Source organism: Bacillus rossius, chromosome 2, assembly GCF_032445375.1.
Source record: "Bacillus rossius redtenbacheri isolate Brsri chromosome 2, Brsri_v3, whole genome shotgun sequence".
NCBI classification, from domain to species: domain Eukaryota; kingdom Metazoa; phylum Arthropoda; class Insecta; order Phasmatodea; family Bacillidae; genus Bacillus; species Bacillus rossius.
In genome coordinates this window covers 67,858,048-67,883,980 of record NC_086331.1, presented here as the reverse complement: position 1 = coordinate 67,883,980, position 25,933 = coordinate 67,858,048, and the positions used below count along the sequence as shown (strand labels likewise).

At 34.8% G+C, this 25,933-nt stretch overlaps 1 protein-coding gene across 3 annotated transcripts in view; it reads left to right on the top strand.

The window, feature by feature from the left end:
* LOC134529347 (synaptojanin-1) overlaps positions 1–25,933 on the top strand; it is a 214,961-nt gene that overhangs the window by 148,637 nt on the left and 40,391 nt on the right. For all 3 annotated transcript variants that reach the window (XM_063363310.1, XM_063363309.1, XM_063363311.1), the window contains 4 exons: positions 1,625–1,812; positions 5,822–5,967; positions 6,980–7,117; positions 12,759–12,933. In XM_063363310.1, coding sequence (XP_063219380.1) covers positions 1,625–1,812; positions 5,822–5,967; positions 6,980–7,117; positions 12,759–12,933 — 647 coding nt within the window. The remainder of the gene's footprint in view (positions 1–1,624; positions 1,813–5,821; positions 5,968–6,979; positions 7,118–12,758; positions 12,934–25,933) is intronic.

Genomic DNA, 25,933 nt, shown 5'->3' with positions numbered 1-25,933 from the left:
TGCAATACCCTTTAAAAAAAAAAATTGTATATAAAATCTTCAGGAGCACAATTTTGCACCCACTGGGTGGTTAGGCACAGTTATATGTACAACAATCCCTCACATAGCATGACTATGTGTTCCTAAAAATGGTAGTGTTATTCGAAATTGCATATTCTGAAGCATTAATTTCTATAAATAAAACTTTTTATTTACTTTGTTTTCCAAAATGTGTACGGAAATATTCTTTATGTAATATAAATTCGTAGAATATCACTCAACGATAAATGACATACCATTTATCTTTATAAACCTACCATTGAATATTTTGTATGACAAGTATGACAAAGCGTAACGATAGATAGGTGGTTATGTACTTATCGTCAGTCGGTTGGTTGGCTTGCCCTCCCAGAAGTTACCTTCAAGCTCATGTCGCATACCTTTCCACGAACTTTTAAAAGCTCCCTTTACTGGCAGTGAAATCAATGTTACCGTTCAGATATTTACACTTTAATTTTTCAAAAATTAAATTGCTTATTCACATATCACCGCTGGGCCTATCATGCCCGTATTTTTTTTTCATTGCACCATTCATTTAAAAAAAAATTCCATGTGAATCATATGTTCATTTCTGTTCCGGTATCTAATGTCAAATATATTTCCTCTAGTACAACTAACAGCATCAGATGTTTGATAGAGTCCTTATTTTGTACAATTGTGCGCACAGTTGACTTGCTTAAAACTAACGTGTAACCAATATAAGTGTGGCCTTCATGACATTCTGCACGCCGTAATACTCCTAGTTTTGTCTGAAATATTTGAACATGATGCATTATGCTCTCACTTGGAGCCATGATTCCAATATGATTCCAACTGCAGGTGCTTGCGCACGTACAGTTACCGGCACACAAATAGGCAGACATTGCTTTATGTTTGTGCGTGCAAGTTCCCTGCCACTGGCTAGACTGAAGTTCATCGCTGCCAGGTCTGTGGCCGGGCGACAATAGTACGACCCAGCAGCATACGCGTGGAAGTAAAAACATTTGTTTTTTTACACTTAAAAGCCACAACTGAACTTGCCATAGCTGATGAGTGTACAACAGCCAATAGCATAGTCAAACCTGCGCACGCACATCTTCCCCCTTTGTATAACTAACTGTATACCATGGTACAATTTGTTGTTTACCAAGCTGAAGCAGACTTCGTGGCGTAATGCCCAACTTTGTTTTTGTCTGTGGCGATTATGTGCTAACTGAAATTTACAGACGTGCTATTCAAGACTGGGGCGGTAAAATTAACATTGCACTAAACGAATGTGTGCAATTTGAAGATGTGTTAAGTGAGGGATTGGTGTACTATAATTGAAAAAAAGAATTTTCATCAGTAAGAAAATAGCAAGATAATTTTCAATGTAACCCATATTTATATTTCAGTGTGATTTTTTTGTAACAAATGAAATTTTAATTTTATATATACCATAATACCATTTAAATTTAATTATTTTGTGTTCATTTGTTTGACCTCAATGTGCTGTGAAATTACTCTCTTAAAATGACTTTAAATTTTTCAGTTTATTACAATCCTAAGTGCATGAAATAAAAACTATCACAATACAATGGAATTTAATTTTGTTATTTTATTTCAGTTCAGAAAATGCCAAAGCATGGGGTGAAGAGTTACAAAAGGTGCTGTCTCGAAATCAGCAATATGTGATGATTACTTATGTACAACTTGTTGGTGTGTGTTTGTACCTGTTTGTTCGTCCTGAACACACGCCTTATATTAGAGATGTAGCTGTTGATTCAGTCAAAACTGGTTTGGGAGGTGCTACTGGTAAGTTTATTTTTATTGTGATTCATTATTATTATTATTATTATTATTATTATCTTTATCTTGACATGGATCCCACTGTCTCCCTGTGTGAATCGGTATGGAGCACGAGGGTTCTTAGGGCCGGAGACAGTGGCGCGTGGGTAGTGGAATTTCTTGAACTGTTGTGACGGTCCAGGACGCCTTTGCTTACAAAATGAAACTCTTAAATCACTCGACGGTGGGTTTATTTGTAATCCCCATTCTGTGCACGCCGCTATCTGTACCCTAGCCTGATTCACTGCTGAGTATTGAACTCGACCATATTCACTGTGGTCTGCTGGCAAGCAGAAGTCCGGCTTACGGGTCACGCGTCAGTGTGATGCAATCAACACTACGAGTTCACTGATACCTAACGAAAAGGAGACACCGAAATGTGGCGGACGTTTCCGGACACTGGGTCCGCTATATCACAAGGCGGACGTGGTACATACGAAATTACATTAAGAGTTTCTGATGATTACATATGGAGCATTGAAACATGCAGGAAGATGCCTGATGGGCTACTTACACTAATTACATATTGGAAGACAAATAACTAATAATATGCACCGATGACCTGAGTGATAAAATTGAACTAAATGCGTGACGGAAGATGTCTGGCCAAGTAGGAGGAGGCTGGCCACAGGGCTGATGAAATGGATTGTAAAAGACGTACAATAGGCTGTTGACCGATGATGGTGGAAAATATGACAACTCTGTGGTGCGTGGTCATGACTGGCCATGGCGCCGGATGGAGGACAACTGCCTGTCCCCCCGGGAGGTGTGTGCCGCCCAGGGTAAGTTTTGCGCATGAAGTTTATAACGCGAGGGAACGAATCAGGCCCAGTTTTAGACTCAGTCGTGCAGTGAATACAAATTTTATGGTAAAAAAACATGTAATGGTGACTTAAAACATATTACAAAATGGTTTACACATGGTTTACAAATTACAGCTTGGCGGATTGGTACACATTATGTGGTCAATAGCGGTTGTTACTACACCCATCATTTAATAAAACAGCCTAAAATATTTGGAGCTTCCAGGAAAATAATATGTAGTAAATTAAGATTTTTAATCAATTATATTATGTTTCTGATCTTATACATTTGTGTGGTCATGCAGGCAAAACAAATTATTTCCATTTTGAAAATTATTTTACACAATATTGAACTAATTTTCGAATTTTAGTGGGAAAAAACGTGAAATTTTTCCTCAAAACGGGAATTTTTGTGTCATTTTGAGTCATTTTTGAGGAATATTGAGGAATGTTTGAGTCCAAGATGGCCACCATGACGTCAAATTCAGAGATGTGGCTCGGCACCTCGCACCTCCCCCTGGACCCTTGTCCCAGCTCCGGCTATGCTATACTACTCTTATATCCTTTTATTCTATTTTTTATTTAAAGGCTCATAAAAATAATATTTTTTATTTACTACCAAGCCTCATACTGAAAGTCGTTCTGCAACCTCTACGATTTGAATATTTGAATCAGTTCCTGCAGAAAGGGCCTCAGTCACTAATAATCGAAAATGAGTTAACTCCATATTTATGGTTTCGCATATTGATTACATCTTTTTATAATAAAAAAACTGAATTAAGTGACTAGAAAGTAGTATAATAGTCCATTGACTGAGTTCTTTTTATTTTAAAAAGAGTGAAATTTATATATATATATTAAACCACTAATAAAGAGTTAACTCATTTTCAATGATTTCGTGACTGATGCTAACGAATCGTAGAGCCGAACTGGAATCTTTTTCGAGTAAGATGGGAATTATTTACGAGGGTTGTAATACTTCCTTGTAATCTGAGCTTACGGCAGCAACGCGCGGCGCGCCGGTTCAGGAAGCAATCTTTCTTCGTCTCCTCTTTGACGCTTCTTCGCATTCCAAGATAGGAACCGCGAGTATCTCTTGTTCCATTCTCACACAGACACGGCAGACCAGCGCCCAGCAGTATGCTATAAACACGTGCAGTGCCTTCGGATTAAGAAGATTACTCGAGATTTGTCACGGTGACAATAGGGGACAAAGTGACAAAGTTTCTGCCGAGGAACTACAATTTCTGCCTATTAAAACATAATGGAGATTGGTCTATATTTCTTGGCTACAACGCCGTTTAAAAATGGCTGAAAATGGCAATTACAGTATGCTTTTAAAGCAACTTTCAATTGATATTTTCAAAATGTTATGCATTTAAAATGTTCACCAACATTTAAATTCTTTTAATGCGTCAACAGAAATGCTAAACATGTAAAAGTATAGTAGTAATCTTCCGAATCCTGGATGACTGCATTAAAAAGTTTAACTCCATCTGATGCACGCTCTTAAGACAGAGTATTAAAATTAAACTCTGACAAAAAAAAGTAATTAAAACATTTAAATAGGAACAAGATTTTGAGGGCAGCTACCAAAACAAAATTTAGACAAGAATAAATGCAAATCTATTTAAAATTATATGGTTTGGCCACCTCAAACCCAATCACAAACAGAAATGTGAATTTAAGAACTTGCCATGACTCACCTCTTGTCGACTCGCCGTGTCGATCAGATACTACACTTGCTTAAGGATCAGCAGGAACAACAGCAAATAAGGGGCTCAAACCCTTTATTAGCGAGTTAGGTGTGCAAGCCTTGCTTGAGCACACCTGATGATGATCCTTCCGGAGACAAATATAGAGAAGAGCACAATCAAAACACCAAATACAGGGGAGGAGGGGGATTCCAAGGAGTAGACCGATGCGCCTAGGTGATTTAAGCTCAACATCTTAAGATCTTCTTGCACCCGGTGCAAGTCTGTCAATTATTTTTAATTGAAAAATATTTTCATTTGGGTATAAATGGACTTGGTATTTTTTTATGTGTATAACTACCATAGTGAACTGTCCTTTTATGTTGTTTTTTTTACTGTAAGAAAATGTAATTCCCACCATAGTGTTTTCATATTACCTGACTTTCAAGTAATTTCCTCTAAACATTTTATAGCATGTTTTTTTTGTTACATTTATGTATACAATTTTGGGACCTATGGTTGACAATTTTCCCATGTTATACGGTATCTGACTGTCCGTTATTGTAAAGGGTTTCCCTTACTATAGAGCTAAAGAAATATTTTATATGGATATTAAACTATATTTTGTTTATTTTGTATCGTAAACTGTGTTCCTCAAATTTGCCTTACAGATATGTGAGACTTATTCTTCCATGGCTGCTTCTTTCTAAGCTAAGCCAGCAGAACCGAAACATTGATTTCAAAACATGTTATTTATTTGTCAACAATAATTTAGTAGCTGAACTTTTGGTGCAAAGATGGGCTTACTAATAATGTGAAAATTAAATTTTTGTGTACTTAAAGTATTCTGTTACAGCTGAGCACGAGGAAAAAAATGTTATTTATTGCAAAATAAAGAAAGTACTGTTGCAGCTGAGCATGAGAGAAAAAAATGTTATTTATTGCAAAATAAAGAAATCACTTTGCATGTAAATGACTAGATGGAAACCAATTTATCTGTGGCTATTTTCCAGCAATAATTTTAGCTAACTTAAATTTGTATATTGCAAACATGAATTTTCTTTTTTACATAGCTTAAAGCGAAACACTCTTACATTGTTGCATACGTTAATGATAAATTGCTACCTGAATCCAAAAAACTAAGCAATCATGAATTTTCTTCACATAAGTAATTTTTACTGATAATACTGTTTTACTCACATTATATATAGGTGCCATTAAAAGAATTTGTTTTGTTATGTTTTACGTTGGTGTTTTACCTTGATCAAATGTTGTCTGTCACCTTGTCAGGAAGCATCTTTTATGGCAATGTTGGAAAATTGGGCAATCCTAGTGGTACTCTCCATATGTTGTTTTTCAAAGTTTATATATTTAAGTATTAACATTGGTTTGTAATATTCTGTATGCTGGTGTAATTGTGTGATGTCAATAATTTCAGAGGAACTACAATGCAAAATTAATATACTTTTTTTTTTCCAGGTAATAAAGGAGCAGTGGCAATCAGATTTGTGTTTCATAGCACATCTCTTTGTTTTGTTTGTGCTCACTTTGCTGCGGGACAGTCACAAGTGTCTGAGAGGAATGCAGATTATGCAGAAATTACAAGAAAAATTACATTCCCAATGGTGACTGCAGAGTATTGCTAATATAATTAGGAATATTTTCTAAGAGTAATTTTTTATGCTGGCATTGTCCAACTTTGGAATAGGAATTATGATATAAAGATTCTATTTTGGCTAAGAAAATAGAAAACTATTGGATGTGCTCAAAATTTGTGTAAACAATGCCCATATAGTAATAGAAAGAGAAAGTTTTTTTATTTTTCTCTTTAATTCTTAACTGAGATGTTGGTTACTGCCTCAGAAAAAGAAGCCTTTTCCCAATTGAGTTTTAAAAACTAAGTGTATGCATCATTTTTCATTGTTTGTTTCATCAGCAGTATTTAATCTTATTAATGAAATTATCTTTTTCGAGGCATTAAGTGGATGTCCACTAAAAGTGCTAATTGAATGGTCGATAGCCTTTACATTTAGGAACTTTTAGGTATCTCATTTTTAACAAAAGCATATTGAAGTATATCTTTACTTCCATGAAGTCTGCCCCCCTAGCAGTTGACACATATTCAAGCTCTACTTAAGAGCATTCCTTCAAAACCTGCCAACTACCAACCATGTATGCCATGTTTCCTGTGAATTTGTGAAACTCTGGGTATGGCTCACTAGGATTGAACTAATATTTTTTTTTTTATTTATTTACTTGATTTGTCATATGCCAACTCGAAATTTGGGAGACTTTTACAGTGGGCATGACACATAAATATCCCATTGGTGTAATTTAAATCTTGATAGTAATATTGTTCATGTGCTAGAATTTTATTTTTATTATATATATATATATATATATATATATATATATATATATATATATATATATATATATATATATATATATATATATATATATATATATATATATATATATATATATATATATATATAGTAAACTTTTTGTTGATACTATTTTGAACTGTATATTTGTCTTTACATTTTTCTGCTGCTGAAATGTTGATTTAATTTTAACAGTTTTTACAGTACTTATTTATGTGTAAAACTAACATACAATTTTTTTTTATTCTAGGGACGTACGTTAAACTCGCATGATTACGTCTTCTGGTGTGGGGATTTCAACTATCGTGTTGATATGGGCAAAGATGAAATGAAGGAGCTCATAAGGAGAAATGAATTTGAGACAATTTTGCAGCATGATCAACTCCAGGTAAATTGTATATCAGCATAAATATCAAAACTAGTGGGCTATAGAATTGTGTCCATACAGATAGTTTAAAAACATAAGTGCTGTTTATAGGTGATATTGTGTATAATATATGATGAATAAAGCATTAACAAACATGTGGCCAGTTAGGCATCCCTTAACAGAAGACTAACTAGTAATATTTTGTTTGCAGTAAAGTTAATAGTGGTGGATGCTGTGTGTGTCTACTGAAAAGTAGATGCAGTGAAATGGCTACATATCTCAGACAATGTATTGACCATGAGAAACCATTTACGTGGCTTGCCTGATTGCATAACCCATATTATATAAATTTGTACTCAGGTGGTCACATGAAAGCATTGGTTCTCATCACACTTTTTGCCCAAGTTGTCACCTTTCTGCAAATACCCTGTTTTATCACATAATTGTCGCATGGATATTTTAGGGCATCAAAATTTGTATAAAAAAATCTCTTGCGTAAATGTCACATGATGTTTTTGGTCTGGCTATTAGATTCCGAGCGCTTTGTGTCAGTATCTTTTCCGTATAAAACTATGTATTTTAAAGTAGAAATCTAATATTTATTTGGACAATACCACTTACTTATTTAGTTAACGGAAATGCAAAGTTGTCTGATGTGTAAATTTTCTTTTAAAGACTTTTTAAACATTATAACCTTTATCTGTTTGTCTGCTTCGCCTAAGTGTACCACTTATAAAGTTGTAGCCAACGCTAGTTGGCATCATTCATGTTTGGTTATGTTGCTGCCTGTATATAGCGTGCACATGTAGTCCAATATCAATATTGATATCTCGCAGATTGCATGCAATGCGCACTCTCTGTCGAGTGCTGCGTTAACTACATTTGATGGCCCACACTATTTTGTGTTGTGTACTACGACAATAGTTATGTGTTAGTTCAGGCTCTCATTCACATTTTGTTTTTCTATTTAAAGTTGAAGAAAGGTTTGTGTTGCATGACTTATTAATTTAAATCGTTCGGCGTGCTCTTACATACTCCACTTTTTAAATAAACGTACTTTCCATGAATGGGTTTGGTTTTTATGATTAACTTTATCTAACAAAAAAAATTTTTCACAAAAAAATCGCACCCCTACTTTACAAACTTGATTTTAGTATAAAATGTGCGACGATTATGCGATAAAACATGGTATCATGCAGTCATTCAGACACATTGGCACCGTACTTGTAAGGGTAAAGCCTTCACTTATAGATGTTTACAGGGCTATGTTGATGCTAGGGATGCACATGTTGAACTTGTGTCGCAAATTGTTACACTTATGGGCACAATTGGTTTGTTATTATTTATGGTTATTTAATTTAGTGTTCAATTACTACCTATTTTTAATTTCTTTCTAAGTTTAATTTTTCCTGGGGTATTTTTGATTTTAATCTTTCTACAGGCCACTTGGTCTGGTAAATCCAAAGTCTTCATGGGCCACTAGTTCGCCAGATTCCTATTCTCAATGCTGCATAAGCTGCCATGTCTAATAATCTCATTATTGTTAGCTGTTCATGGCCATAGGACCCAGTTGCACAAGCACAGTAGCTGGTATCTGTCTCCGAGGAGCTTCGCTTTACACATGTACTGTTGATAGGGGCATTGTATTTTGAGATGGCCCTGTGTAATCTTACTTGCAGACACCAGCTCTGTTCACACAGTGTGCAGTACTCTGGAGCACCCCTGGCTAACAACAGTGAACCAACATAGCATAGCTCCCATAGCAATAGGTTTTTTTTACCCCCTCTCCAAGTTCCCTAAGTATAGCCTTCTGTGCTTCTAACCCCTTTTTCCTTCCTATTTCTGGGTCCTCACTAAGCCCGCCAGCCTGATGCAAAGCACTCCTTGCCTCCCCTCCTGCTTGACCTGGCTTAGACCGACCCATATGCTTATGCACCCCACAAACTCTGCCTGGCAGATCCCTATCCTTACTTTCTTGACACACCTGCTCTGTTGGTTATTACTCTGCTTCTATATGCCTCTATTTGGCCACTCCACGCATCATCTCCTGACCTTATTTAGAACTACTCTCTTACCCCCCAACCTTTGCTTCCACCCCTGAGAGGCATCTTTAACTACGTACTGCTTCTCCCCTTGAGAGCAGTTGTATTTTGACTATCGTTCCAGGCAGCTAAACCTCATGGTGTTTCCTTGGACAGAACTGTAACTGAACATTATTACGGCTAGTTGTCCCATAATTGGGGAAGTTATTTCCCCTTTTTTCCGTAATTACTTTGTTAATCTTGTCGCGCTGTAGTTTATTTTCTTCTCTATTCGTCTTCACCTCTTTAGATTTTATTCTTAAAAAGTCCCAAAAATTTTTATTCCTGATTTTAAGTTTTAAATAATCTTTACATATAAGCGAATTTTCGTAAGTAAATAATTGTCTGTAAAACTGATAGTTTGTGAGCTACATGAGCTCAAAGTTTAGTTTTTTTAGCATTTCTTGCAGTATGGATCTCAAAAAATACTTGATGAAATTTGCTAATATTTGGTATAGTGCAAGTCATATACGTGAACTACTGAATGACATCATTTGAAAATTTAAAAAATTGTCTAGTAGTATTTGTGCACGATCATAAAATCAGCTTATTTCACTTTAATATAAAAACTGCAAAAATTCACTTAAAGTTCAAATAAATATAATCATGAAATACACACTACCATATACTTTTATAAAAAAACAATAAAAAGTCTGATATTCTTAATAGTACTACAGATCCAAACTATGAGGTGATAGCATGTTTTCTTGGCACCTGGAATTTCAAAATATATCAGATGCAACCCGCTACTCACTTGGCACCGTGAAGTCTGGCTGAGCATTAGCTTTCCAACCCTACCGCCCTACACCGCCCCCGGAGCGAGCAGGTCAACAGCCTGTCTGCCAGCCGCAGGGTTGCCGAACCTCAGCTGCCCTCCACCCCCAGCTGGCTTCACATACCTGACTGTCGCGTCATGTGGTGTTTCTAGTTTAATACTAACAAGTGTTAATTTTAGATGCAGGCTTTTTCAGTCTTGTGAAATAAATTGCACCATTTTACAGTCACTGATTTTTCTTGTTACAATGGCTCCCCAGAAATTAAGGAATGGCAGACATTATAAAAAAAATGAAACAAGCTGTCACAAGCAATAAAGAAATGCCAAGCTGCTATTGTTGTGTGAAAATTCAGGTGGTTTGGGAGAAATCCAGCCAGATTCATCAATTAGTTTGGCCAAATCTGGCCATCAAGTTAACATTTGCATATGATTTATTGATATATATTAGTCAAAACATATAACAACTTTCAGCTGTACAATGTACAGAAACCTAATTTCTGAAATAAATATTATTTGTAAATTCCTGCTGTGCATCGTTATTCTTACTATAGTCCTTTCCAAGAACTATGTTACCTTAATAAAACATTTTAAAATTGTTTTTAATCGAAATACAGACTAATTGCTTGGATAAAGTATTCTGTTAGATAAAATCAAATCATTATCTTTGAAAATCTCACTGAAAGCCATTTAGTAAATTATTGCGTCTTTGCTACTATCTTTGATTTGTGGACGATTTGTCCCTAATTTGCATTCTTTGAAATGTCGTGCCTTTCAGAAAAAATTATATTTAAGAGTAAAACCAATTTCTTATTTACATTTTTAACACTCTTCCACGAGTGTTGCGCTTTACACAGAAAGCCATAGTCTGGCAGTTCTAGCAGCGAAGAGTAAGTTAGGTAGCTGATGATGTTCAAAAAACAGAAAGCCAGGGATGAATGACCTCGCTTCCAAGAATGTCTCTACCTGGTAGCGTTTGAGTTTGGCAACATGGCATCCCACCCCCTTTCTGTCACGCGACTTGGGAGATTATCTTACCCGGGAATGCCCAAACCTAATAGAAAGAGAGGTCCCACGCAGGAGAGAGATGGAGATACAAGCGACCCTTGCTACCTGAACAGTACCACTAGCGCAGACATGCGGAATTCTCCAACAGTCCAGCGAACCACGCACCGTTAAAGCGTTGTGTTGTAAGCACAAAGACTCCTCCCAACCATAATGGTAGGTGAGAACTACCAACTCAATGTTCTCCCATCAATTTTTAGTTTTACTTTTATCACCACAGTGTTAATTTTACTGTTTGTCCTTTTTATTCTCTGCTCTCATTTATTTATTTTGCATAATGAGTTAAAGTACATCCTGTAAGGATGGACTCGCCACAATTCTTCCCGAAAATGTGTGGCTTCCTTCAGACTGCATTCCTACTGTTTTGTGAATACTCTGGTGGCGTTCCAAAGTCTTCAAGTCATTTCCCGCCCATCCTAGAGCTAGCAAGAAGCAGATAAGTCATAATATAGGAACCTGATTTCTCTTATTTTGATTAAATGAACCTACAGTGCTGTTAGAATCATCACCAATGAATGGACAAATTTGTCCTTTTAAAATCAGTATAAAAACTCACATCAAAAAACATATCTGTTTTAGTTTTGCTAGATGCTAGAACCAACACTAATTAAAAATTATTATCTTGTTATTGATCTGCTTCAGAGTTATTGGTATAAAAGTGTTAAATTAAAACTTTCTCCTGTTTTACTGTAATTGTAATTGTAACTGTTTGTTTTATTTTAATATTTTTTTTTGTTATTTTAATGTTTTTGTCTATTGTGGTCCCTGCAGGTATGTGGTACTAGCTGCTTATGTATGTTGGCCAATTGCGGTAGTGCCTACCTGTAGCTGTGTTTCCCTTCAGGTGCTGCCTGACTGCTCTTGGTGCCTACGGGAAGGCAGTGTTTATGGCAGTGACTGCATTTGTATTCTATATTTTTGTGTTCTGCCCTCCATATTAGTCCCTCTACTGTTGGTGGGCATGTTATAAACAAATAAATAAACTAAGGAAACTGAAGGACTGGTCACAAAAGTCACGTAAAAGTTCCTAAATAAGCAGCAATGGTGCTGGAAGTCACAAAACATATTTCTAGCAGCTTTTTGCTCTTTTACATTTGGTATTTTGATGCCTCACTTCAGTTTATATTTGCATGTAAAAATTATCTCTGAAAATGTTTTAACTTTCTAACTTAAAAATCTGTAAATTCCTGCAAATTGTAGTAAGTTTCATATTACATTTGCTCTTTTTTTTTGTTGTGTACGTAGATTTAAAAATTGCCTTTTAAAAGTTTCTGAAATTGGTTCGCAATGAATATTTTTAAGGTAATAATTGGAATAGTATGGTCAGATGTAAAGTTAAACTGTAGCCAAAGCCATCCAAGACATTGGAATCCATTAAGTTGGAAAACACCACTACTTTAATGCTGAATGGTCAGTTCCCGGTGGCAAGGATGGCCATCTCATTACACTCAAGTAACTACGTTCATGTTTTTGATACCCCCTTCTCCAATCCCCCCACCAGTACTAAAATATACAAGCATGCATAGATTCGGTACCTAGGTAGTTTAAAGCCCACTGTAAAATTGGATGCCTACCCCCCTCCCTTTTTTTTTTCTCATTCTAACCCTTGTACTGATCTGAAGATAGATTGAGAAGAGCTGCAAGAGGTTTCAAAGCAAATACTCTTGCACAGTTAGCTTACATGAATACACTTATTTGCAATTTTTAATTTATAATTTATTCAATATTTTTTGTGTGTTTACAGATGCAGAAAGCGGCAGGAAATGTGTTCAAAAACTACGTTGAAGGAAATATCACATTTCCTCCTACTTACAAGTACGATTTATTTTCTGATGATTATGATACTAGTGAAAAATGTCGTGCCCCTGCGTGGACTGACAGAGTTCTGTGGAAACGAAGAAAACACATACCAGATGCAGGTAAAATAGCATGCACTATAAAATATACATCTCTTAATTTTATAAAGCACAATTTAATTTTAAAAAATAATGTTGTCTATGTGTCCTAATCATTTTAACAGTTAACACATTTTTAGTTAATTTTTTTTTATTGTTATTCTATTGCAGGCCTATCTTAGGAGTTACTGGGAGAAACCAAATTAACTGGCTGCTGGCATTTCAAATTTTCACAACTATAACTAAATTTATTGATACATCCCGATGCTGTTTACTCAGGAAAAGAGAAAAAAAATCTTTATACAGAAATTTTTAAAAATTGGTGTAAAAAATAATTAAAACTTAACTGCAACGGGTTTTTTTATAAAGCATTATCTTGGGAAAATTATTACTAATGAAATCTAAAATTACAAAACCTTTCTGTGTACTATTACAATGAAGAAATACACTTGAAGCCATATTGCTACTATAACAGCTCAATTTCAAAAGTTACTGCATTAAAATTTATGGGCTGTGCTCTCCAGCCACAGAAATAAAGTTATGCTTAGTTGAAGTGTGTAGGTTAACTTGGCAGTCATACTTCTTGCTGCAAAGTCACACAGAACTCTTACTGACTCTTATAGGATGGAAAGGTTACTTTTTAATTAACTATGTGTTTATTATTTAAAAAAATTGAAATTTCAGTACATGATTAAATCTTTCACGAGACATGAAAATGATATAGCTAGGTTTGCCAAACATACTTGATTCAATTTTAAGTGTTTTATATACCTACATCAAAGTCCAAAGCATAGTTCTGTTTACTATGCAACCTATACAGAACTTTTGAATTCACTAAAAGGGAGTGCATTAATTGGATTTTTTTGCATGCATAGGCATGTATGTATTTGTTTTCAACAATTTATTTTTCACGCTCCTTTTACTTTAAGCATTTGAAGGTCGTGAATCAATTGAAGGATATGTTACTGGTTACTCTACATATCTATCATGGTAGAACCTCGTTTTTATTGAAAAAAATCAATTTAATAATACAGATAAATTGTCATACATAAAGTTTGCATTATCTATTTTTTATGGGTTACTTTAATGGAAAAAAGAAGGGAAAGGGGTCTGTAAAATAATAGTGCTAACAAGAAGAAAAATTTTATAAACACTATGTTTTAACATGGTCATGCTGCTTTACATTTGAAGAAAAATTATAAATAATTTGAAGAAATTTAAAGTAATTATACTTTCAGTATCTTGAACAAGTTTATTTGTAAGTAGCGTATTATACAAAATTCAATTTTTCTGGCCCTATAAATATGTGTTAGGGTTGACTACGAATTTGCTTTATCAGTTGTCAAAGTGGTTTCATCATTTGTCATTCTTGATTACCTGTGCAAATTACTGCTTGATCTGATGTACAGTTCATAAAAATTTTAATGTTCGCCATTATTGGCCATGAAGTTTTTTCATGAAAAGGGGAATTCCTGCTGTATATCTGCCATAAAACCTGTTAATCTCAATAAACCTAGATATTTTACTATTAAAGGAAAATCAATTTATCATCATAGAAAACTTCCACTCCGGAGCTAGAAATGAATCTCAATTGAAAGCAAATCAAAAGTGAGATAGCAAGACCTGAACTACATAAACTGCCACTTAGCACATAAGTAAAACCTGGTCTGCCAATGCAAGCTGTCTCATCATTTCACATTCATACCTCTAATAATGTTTTCACCTGTCTGCATGTTCTATTCCTGATGTTTTTTGCTGTTATGCAGCTGGTTTTGATGATTAATGATGTACTTGCTGCAAGAATGCAGTACAATGAAGGAAAAAAAACCTTTAATTACATGTTTCTAGCATCTCAATTAGGTAGGCTATTTTCCAGGGGTGCTGCAACTGATTATATTCTCTTAATTTGTATTAATACCCATCTGTCTAAACATTTATGTTTACACTTGAATGGTATTCTAAACCAGTATTGTAATCAAAATGCCTTTACTAGTTAAAACAAATATTGTATCCTGCTTACTGGGGCTTTTTCTTCATTGAAGTGTGTGTCAAATCCATCTGCAAAACTGCAACACATATTCGTAAACCAGGGGTAAAGGATCATTATCAAAGAAGGTGAATCAATAGTTTAGGTCTCAAAAATATTTGTATCCTTAAATGTACTTCAAATTTTAAGAAACATTATTTTAATTTCCATTAATCCATTATCACTTCAATGACAATATACTGAGGGCGTACTGGTGTTGAGGTTGGAATATTGGTGGAAATTAATGGGCGCCACCACGTAAGTGGGCACGTGGACCCGGCTGGAAACTCTCACTCAGGGCGTTACGTGGCCCGTGTGCGGCGAGACATTAGCCCTCCTGACTTTTACGCAATGCCTATCCCTAATTAAGCCCGCTCTCAGCGTCGGGCACGCTTCTAATTACCGCAGTGGGCTCTCAGGGCGTCCCACACGCCGCTGACCAGGTTAAGGACCCACGTGGCCCCCCCGAACACAAAACACGTGACTCAATTAGTTGGTTTTTATTACTCACGTTACACGCCCTTACACAATCCTCCGTTGATACTGCTATAAAAGGCCCGAGGCACGAATCAAATTAGGTGAGGAGGCGAACCACACACGTGGTCGCCTCGAGTTGCATACACGTCCGCCCTCGGCCGGCTGGAGAAAGAGACTGGGGCAGAGACCCGGGCTTGCGGAAGGCAACATGGCGCCCTTCGCGCTGAACACAATTACCGTTACAACTTAGCTATGGCGTGCCCCGGGTTATTATTAAAAATAACATAAACTCTTTTACAAAAATAAGTACATCACATCCATACCCAGACCGTCTGTAATAATTACTTATATGATAGAAAACAGTTTGAATCAAGTTACGTGCTAGTTCCTCCGCTGCCCGCTAGGGAGCGTCCTTGTCCGTGTTTGCACGTATTGAATTATAAAACATCATGATTTAATTAAACAAAAAACACTCACATACATAGCCGTCGTGACACTATTTTGGGGCGAAAAGAAAAGGGTTACAAAATTATTAATACCAATTAGGGGTGCGGCGCACTGCAGCTAAACGCCCTCTTGCTGGGCTAGCAACACACGCACACACGCATGCACAAGTGGGAGGTTTGAACAGATGGTGGTGTTTGGGCGGTGGCATATCGGGCTCAAAGGGAGCCCCAGGCCCGGACGACGTCAATACAACATAAATATATAAAAGATTAATTTTTTACTATCAAGAATAGAACTACAGTAGAACCCTGTTATAATGTTTTTCAAATGGCCAAAAGGAAAAAAAAAAAAACATTACAAGCAGGAAAACGTTAAAAGCAAGAAATATCAATTCAGCTCTCATCAGAGTTTAAACTTTTTACCTTTGACTTGATGTAACTTTTTGGACATACGCCATTGCTAAGAACTTTTTCTGTTAAAAACTAATAAAATTAAAATAAATAAATAAAAATACCCAAAAAAGACAAAAAAACACATAACTAAGCATTTTTCCAGCCCCTACTCAGTCGCACCTGTGTTTCCGTACCATGTGCGTCTCTGCCTGAGGACGGGAGCAGATAGCAGTTCCCGAAACGTCGCTTGTTTCTGTTTTGGTAAAACTATTGTGTTCGTTTCGTCTTTTAATTTTTCGTGTTTTTGTCTTGTTTCAACTGTTGTGCTGAATTATTTTGGGTTCAATATATTTGTGTTGTCATTATTTGTGGGGGTTTTTTATCGTTTTATTCTGTATTGGAAAACTATTGTGGTTGTTTCGTTTTGTCGTGTATTTGTTTTGTTTCAACCGTTGTGCTGAATTTTATTTATTTATTTATTTTTTTTTGGGTTCAATATTTCTGTGTTGTCATCATTTGTGGTTTTTTTTTTTCATTCTCTTAGTACATTTTTCTTTGTTGTTCTTTGTTTGTTGACCATATTCCTGTTTCGGAATATTTTGTGGTGTTTATACCCTTGTTGACAACAGCAATTTTTTTGCTAAATGTTGTGTTTTTTTGTCTTTTTTGGGTATTTTTATTTATTTATTTATTTTTATTTTATTAGTTTTTCTTCAACAGAAAAAGTTCTTAGCAATGGCGTATGTCCAAAAACTTACATCAAGTCATGCACTCCCATTGCACAAATCTTTCAAAGATAACATTTTTACCTTTGGACTCGTCAAGCTATGTAAACAAATATATAGTAGAACCTCAATTATCCAACCTTCGATTGACTCCTAGGATTATCAGACCATGTGTCCAACAACTTTTTTTCCATCTTGAGTCATGCTCCTCACATGCTCAGTTGACAGACTACTGTACTGCCGGACTGTTTGCTTTACTGTACTCTTTAATCTGCGGTTTTATCTGTGTCTTTAAGTTTATTACTGTGTTCCTTTTAATTATAAAGTTGCAGTGTAGTTTTATACAGTTTATTAAGTTGTGATTAAGAAGTTTAAGGCATTCTGAAATACTAAAAATGGCTACAAATCAGAAAAGGAAACGTGTTGTGTACACAATGGAACAGAAACTTATATGTTTTGCAAAGACATGACAAAGGTGAAACAGTTACTAAATTAGCCTCTGAAATGGGTGTTGGAGTAACAACCATTTAAGACTGGAAAAAAACCATAAATACCTTGAAGATTTTTCCTTAACTGTAACTTAACTAGAAGAACTAGAAAAGCATTGAAAAAACCAAAACTTGAGCTCTTGAATGATGCAGTGTGTGTTTGGTTTTGCCAGGAAAGATGTAAGGGGACCTCACTTTCACACCCTATCATAAAAGAAACGCTTTTCAGTTGCACCAAAAACTGGGGGTTGAAGAAGACTAATTCCAAGCATGTGAAGGTTGGCTTCACGGGTGGAAAATTCATCACTGCACTAGGCAAGTTGCTTTTTCAGGTGAAAAACTTTCTGCTGATAATGATGCAAGTAGGGAATTTGTTGAAAAATTTGATAAAGTAGTCTCAAAATAAACTGGTAGCTGATCAATTATAAAACATTGACGAGATGGTGCTAAACTATAAAATGTTACCTCAAAAAACCCTTGCCTCAAAGAATGAAACAGTCACAGGCACAAAACTAGCAAAGGACTGGTGGACCATTGCAACATGCAGCAATGCAAGTGGTGATCATAAATTGCCATTGTTTGTAATGGGAAAATCTATGAAACCAAGAGCCTTCAAAAACAGAAACATGTCAGTACTTCCAATTTTTATTATAATGCTCAAAAAGTGCTTGGATGAATGGTAATTTTTTTAAAGAAGGTTTTTTGATGCATTTGTTCCGGCTGTTAAAAAATACTTGAGATCAAAAACCCTACTACCCTGTGCAATTTTATAGCTAGAAAATGCACCAAGCCAACTCCTTTAAGTCTGAACTTAAACAAGATGTCGTTAAAGCTATGTTTTTTCCTCCCTTGTGACGTCAATAATCCAACTAGGGTGTTATTAAGTGGTTTAAATGATGTGACAGAAGGAAATACGTCAGCTCTTTGTTATAAAAAACAGAATAGGGTTGTGATCATTTTGAAGCAATGAAAAACCTCAACTTAAAAGATGCAATATACACAGTGGCTCAAGCTTGGGAAGAACTTAAAAAAAAACAATCTACAAAAATCATGAAAGAAGGTTTGTCCTAGCCTAAACCAAGTGGAATGTAGAGGAATGGCTACCAAAAGGTGATGTTGCTGCTATTACCAATGAAGAACTTGAAGATGATCAGATTAACAATCTTGTTTTGCAACAGTGTAGTGTTGAGCAAGAGGAGTCAGGTGATGAAGAAATGGAAGAAGATGAAAATATCAGCCACTCTGTAGCAAAGGATGCATTTGAGACTGCCCTCAATTATTTGGAACAAAAGTCAACCGCTACAGCTATGGCTATATTGTGGACAAAGAAGTGGCGTGATGCAGCCACAAAGTCAAGGTTTAAGAAATTAAAACAATAAATTTATTTATACTTTTTTATAGAATTTCATTGTCTAAAATTTTCTGTTTTCCTTTATTTTTATTTTAAATGTAATTTTTTTACTTATTTTTTATTTGTTACTTCATTTTAAGCACTTCAAATGACATGTTTCATTCTCCTCTGATTAGCCTACCTTTTTAGTATTGATCACCCCCTGGTCCCACAAGTGATGATTAATCGAGTTTCTACTGTAATGCTTAAACCATTGATGGGTACACTTGTTGCTCTAATTTTCTTAATCAATTCAACAATTTTTCTTCAAAATGTCATACTTTCAGCTTATATTTTATGGTCTTTAAATACACACTGACACATTTCTGTAAAATTGTCTCATGATTCATGACCATGACGTTCAGTATGCAAATTCCTATGCCCAATTCCTTCGCCACTTGAACATGTGTTTTTTTTTTGATTCCTAGCAACGAATGAAATAAATTCAGCTCTTATCAGCAATAGAAAACACTTTTTTTGTTAGCAAACTGAAAACACACCAGAATTGCAAGGAAAGGAAGGATTTTTTTAAGACAAGGGTGCCAACAGACGCGTAACTGCAAATGTTACGTACCTTAGATATATTGAATACACAGCGTTATTCAGCAACGTGTAGCGCTACTGTTCTGGTACACTTGCATTTTATTTGTTGCATACAGTCCTATTTGAACAATCTATATCTATGTTATGACAGTGATTGTAAATAAAAAGTAATTAAATTGTAAAGTAAACGGTTTAGTAGGTCAAACTTCACAGATTGGCTTAATGTTAGAATAGTTAGGTTTTAAAAACTAATTTTTGCATTTATTGAATTTAAGGAAACAAACATTATAAGCAAGAAATGCACCATTCCTGAAACTTTATAAACAGGAAATAAATACATTATTATTGAGGGGGAAATGTTGGGTCTTTAAAAATATGATGTTATAAGTAGTAAAACAGTATGAGCAGAAACATTATTACATTTTTTACTGTACTACAAATACAATTTTTTGAGGTTGTCATTACACAAAGCCAGAATTCAGAAACCTAATAATTACTAACTAAATCCATACTTAATCCACATATACTTCTCATTTCTGAACATTAAATACAACAAACCTAAAATATATATATTTTTTTGTTTACAGCCCATAAGCCAGTCTTGGATGTTTTAAAATCTGACTTTTAATGGTCTTTGCATTCCTGCCTTTTGATTTAGCATCAAAATTTTATTTTCAAGTGTCTTGTTACCAAATGACGTAATGGGCAAACTTTCCATCATACAGTCGTGATCTTGGTCATTTCTCTTTTTCCCTCCTGCCTTCATACACTGCTCCCCTTTTCTCCATTACACTTGATATTCTCTCCCGACGTTCCCACCATTGTTGTGATGGCTGCCGGAAATTAAAGCCAACTGTAATTTTTCGTGCACTTTATAATCTGTGCGCCCTAAATTTGCTACGGTATTAGTTTTTTTTTACTATATTTCAACAATTCAGTTCATATATTGAGGATCTTAAAGACATTTGCTTAAATTAGTAGTTTAAGTCACTGTTTTAACAAAAAGTCATTCTTTAACAACAGATTTATTAAAAAAAAAAAATGAATTCTCATTTTTGGTGCAAGGGAAACAAAGATATACAAGCATAAAATGCAAAGCCAGCTAATTGAGTTCCAACGTAAGAAGCTGACAATAGACAATAGTTGCTGCATTTAAGAGTGGAGCAAAGTTTCTTGATTAAAAAAAAAAATTATGTTTAGTGTGAAAACTTGTAACATTATTGATAGAGACAAGATTTTATGGTTTTATTTTCAAGCCAATTTCATATATAAAAAAGGAGATTTTGGTGTTATTGGTTTTATTTTTTATGAAATCTGTTTATTGATAAATATAGCATATTACTAAACAAATATGACACTTAAATGTTCTACGATGCTAATTTCTCCAAAACAGTGTAATTTTGAATGATACATGATGCTTTTACAATTTGATTTGTTAGAAGCATCTGACTATTCAAAACAAATATAATTAATCTGTTAAGTATTTTTGTGTTTGAAAAATGTACTAACATGGTAATGTAAAAATGAGTAATAACAGTAGGAATATTAAAAATAAATAAACTTTTTCCAATTTTTTTGCATAAAATGTGGTACAAACTTCATGCTAAATAAACTACTTTAATTGAATTTAATATTTAAAAGATTATATATTTGGCATTAGAATTAAGTTTTGTATAAAAATTCTTATTCGTTTCATCATTTTAATTGCATTTTGGTGCTTATTGGTGTATTAACTTGAATTTGGGTGTTTAGTGGTGTATTGACATGCTTTTCGCTGTTATTTAAGATTTATCGCAATTCACAGTATAATCTTTGTCCTTGGTTATTAAATTAACATATTTAAATAACAGATTAAAATTAATATCTATATTATTCCTACTAAAAGTAGATAAATTGACATTTTCCTTTGTTCCACGGAATATTCACCCCTGTTGCAAACTCTATATTTTAAAAGATGAAATAGAATTCAGTAGAACCTCGTTAATTCGTGATGGTCAGGACCGAGATAATCACGGATTACCGAATTTCACGTACTAGCGATTATAAGCCCGGAAGGTCTTGTCAAGCTTCTCAGACACCGGCGTGCAGCTGGGTTAAGGCCAAGGTCATGTGATGTAACATCTCCCGAGGCTTACGGCGCCTTGGCAGCAGATGGATAAAAAATATTAAACTCCCCATTATTTGTGTTAATTGGGACCCGCCAATGCCCGGATAATTGAAATCCTGTAAAAAAAATAAACACCGATAATCCGTTCACGGTAAGGGCCGTCTTCGAATTAGTGTCTCGGCTTAAAAAAATACGGCACTGCCTAGCCATTAGTTCACGCTCATTTACAACAGCGGAAGAGAGAAAGATAAGATCGTGCTGACCTTGCACACATAAATTATTTTGGGTAGCCCCCCCCCCCCATCTTCGTCCAGCCGAATGCCAGCCAGACACGTCACTCGCCAGGCGCCTGCCGAGCGTTGGCGGGCGGAAAGTAACTCAGCAGCAGGTGAAACAACATTCAAACAAACGGGAGACGGGAAGCAGAAGTCAGGACATCCCCCTCAAGTTTAAAGAGTGACAAATGTGACAGCTGAAAGGGGGGCGACACAAAGGGTCGGTACAAACAGCGTTGCAGAGTTTGGCGGCCCACGCGATGGCTTGCAGTGTTTGCCGGCCGTCTGCCCGCGTGACATTAATTTTAAGCGCTGACAATTTTTACTTCTCTTTTTTTTTCTGCACTTTTAAATCGTCCCGGATTATCCAATTCCCGAATTAACGCGTCACGGATTAACGAGGTTCTACTTAAGATGTTACTCATATTGACAAATGCTAACTTTAAAATGTTTTAATCCTTTCTCATGGCCAAAATATGATTTAGCAAACTTTTTGTCTTAATATTTTTTTTTTCAGGGTTTATACAAAATTACGACAGGCATTGAACTTTGCTCTCGATATTCCATTTATAACATGTTAGTGTCACTGCTCAAATATTCTATAGTTGCATACTGCATGACAATTAGAGTGTAATATAAGAGCTAATATAATTGCTTTATTAGCAAGCTTTGCACCTATTGTTTCACCTCATTAATGCAAATTCGCACCTTGCTAGACATTTTAATATGAATGTTGTCACCATGGTTTTATTTGTACTTTTCAAACTAAGGTGAGACTTTTTTGACAAGTGCTCCTTTGAAAATTCTGACTTTGACAGCTCAACATTGTTGTTTAATAAAGGAAACAACCTCAGATTTGTGTAGCAACAGAGAAGGAAACAACCTCATATTTGTGCAGCAACAGAGAAGGAAACAACCTCAGATTTGTGTAGCAACAGAGAAGGAAACAACCTCAGATTTGTGTAGCAACAGAGTAGCTAATCAAGTATCAATATTTATTTTGTTAATTTTTTAAGAAATGTCACCAATCAAAGTCTAAATGTTGGCTGAAGCGCTATCATAAAAAGACTCACCTAATCTTGATCAGAGTGCTGTCAACATGTTTAGATATAATTATATAATCAGTATGAAGTATTCAATTTTCCCATGGAAAAAAATAACCTAACTATTGTGCTTAAACACAATGCTACTGCTAGGCTTTTCTACGATTTTAACATTAATCACTATTTGTGACTGCACTACTTGTATTTTACATGTATTTTAATGAAAAGACCTACTCCTGTAAAATTTAAATGTTTTATTTATAAACAATATCACATTTTTGTAAAAAAAAATTGTCTTAATTGCTAATATGTGCTAATATGTATAATTCATTGCTCCAAATTATATTTTTGTCCTGATTTTGACAGTATACTTAGAGCACACTAATCTCTTAAAATAGTTCACTAAATGGTTTGGTAATAAAGAGAGAGTAATTTTTTTCTTGTGGGTTGCATCAGTTTTTGTCATCATTTTTTGTTTATTAAGTTTTTCTCATTGGTAGAGAGTTCATAAGAGAAGAAAACAACAGATCAATACAAAATCTGGGGTAGTGGAAAATAAATTGGCAATGGTTTTGAAACGTTGCTATTGCCTTACCAAATTCAAAGGAAGGCATAATATGCATATAGCTCTTTAACTTTCATGAATGAGACACAGGTGTCATAGAAGGAAAGTTAACAGTATTTGGGCAAGCTGGTACAAACGTACATGCTGTTAGGAAGCGTCCATCATTTGCTTAGTTTGATTTTGGGAAACCATGGAAAACCAATACCAAATTGATTATATTAGGAGCCAAATCTCAATTCTTCAAAATGTGAATAGAGTATCTTACCGGAATGGCATTTTGTTAAATTTTGTGTCATTTTGTATGCCTGATTTTGGAGCGTATTAAATATTAAAAGTTCATTAATAAACAATATTTGATTTTCTCATAAATAAATTTAAAATAATTTTGCTTTAAACTTTAGATTTTCTATTAACAAGAAAGATTATTTAACCTGTTAAAGTAATTCCTTACTGCTGCTTGCTAAATACATGTCTGCCAACTAGAACACTTGAATTGCTAACTAGTGACTTGCTGCTAGCATTGCATGGTAGTTGCGAGTTTAATTTTTTCTTAAGATATTCTGACATTTTTCACCAGAGTACTGACTTGTAAGATAGCGTTTCACTGAACATACGTAGGCATCAGAACTATTTCTAGACTTCGTATTATCCAAGGTAATGACTGGCAAGGGGTCCACAGACAACCAAAAAACACTGTTAAAGCAAAGTAAAAAAAATTACAATTTTTTTATCCAAACTATCTAAACAAATACTGTAACAGACGTCCCTCGAAGTAACGGACTTATTCATTCCAGTAAAACAAAGCGCTAATCAAAACAGCACTAGTCAAATATGTTTTAACCATAAGAGATTATTTTAATCAAGACACTACTCCCGTTCAAATTAATTTACAGTACTAATATACATATGTCTAAATACATCAGAATTACATTTAAATAAATTTTAATAAATATTTTGAGATAACCACCTAAAATTAACGTTAACAATTCACGTACCGCATTTTTTACATAATAAGGCTTGGGCATAACATTCCTTTGTAGGTGCTACCAAAATTTATGATTTACAAAATAATTTTTTTTTATATAGGAGATGTTTTTCTGTTATAATAATATTTAAAAATCATAAGCTTATTGTTTTCTATTATTAGAAAGATTATTTAACCTGTTAACATAATTTTCTACTGTTGGTTACTAAATGTGTTCCTGCCATGATTTTCCACTAGCACATCCTAATACGCGCGAGGTAAACTAGCCCCAAAAGCTTGTGGCTTTTCTCTCCAGAACTGCTGCTAACACGTCTGACATAGGGCATGACAGAATATAAACCTTGACTGAAACTCAGGCATCATCGGAAATAAATATGCAATGAAGGATACGAATAGCTATTGAAGAAAGAGCAAAATATTATTTGATGATTCGTCAAAATATTAATTTGCTGTGCGTGCACAGAAATAAAAAGTCAAAAATTATTTTTGTGTTCATGGTTTATGGAAAAATGGCATGGTTAACCCGTAAACAGGATAACCCGCACCCGGATAATCGGGATTCTGCTTTATATAAGAGGGATGTTCAGAAAGTAAGTTTCATAATTTTTTTTACATGGAAACTTTAATGCCAAATAAAATATACCATTGCATCATAAACTATACACCTTGCACTATTTTTTGACATAGTCACCTCGACATTGAGACATTTTTTATAATGTGCACTCAGTTTGAAGAAACCACTCTGGTAAAACTCGGTGCCCTGTGTGTGATGCAAGAGACTTGTCGCACAGGCTGCTCCACCTTAGCATTGTTTTAGAAGTGACATCTTGAGAGTGCTGCTTTCAATGCAGGGATACCAGCACACACTTCCATTGGGGACCACGTTGTCAGTACATGTCTGCTACTACTCTTCTCTTCTTCTGCGCTCTGTGCATGCATCATTCCTCCTCTGCTCACGCTACTTCTGTCGTTGAACCAGCAATGAGTGTGGATTCTTATGGTGATTGTTTGTTCCACCTGATGTACCATCGCTCTTTCAAAAATATTACGAAACTTACTTTCGTAACATCCCTGGTATAAATGCACCATTTTGATTGGTCACAAATAAATAGGCAATGAAGTAAGCAAATAGCTATTAATTAAAGGTGTTATTAATTTCTTGCATTGTATTTAATGTTACACAAGTGCTGTTGCCTTTATGCACTCACAAAAATTAAAAATTCACATGAATGCAAAAGAGTGCTTCTTCAAATCTGCTACTGCACTACTTCAAATCATTCCCCAATTCATTGGTATCATTTCTTTAAAACCACGCAAATCAAACATTGTTACTCTGAGGGGTAAATGGTTTGTTTTCCTGTCAGAATTTTGTAACTATAATGTTGTGTACTGGTGTAGCTATATGAACATTTATAAGTTTTTTTTAAATTTAATTGAATACAAATATTTTTAACTCAAGCAAAAATTTAATTATGTGTTATTATTGCCATAAAATCGTTAAGATTACGTAAGGTGAAGTTTAATTTACTGTGGATGGAAAAAAAGTATGGAAATTATTTAA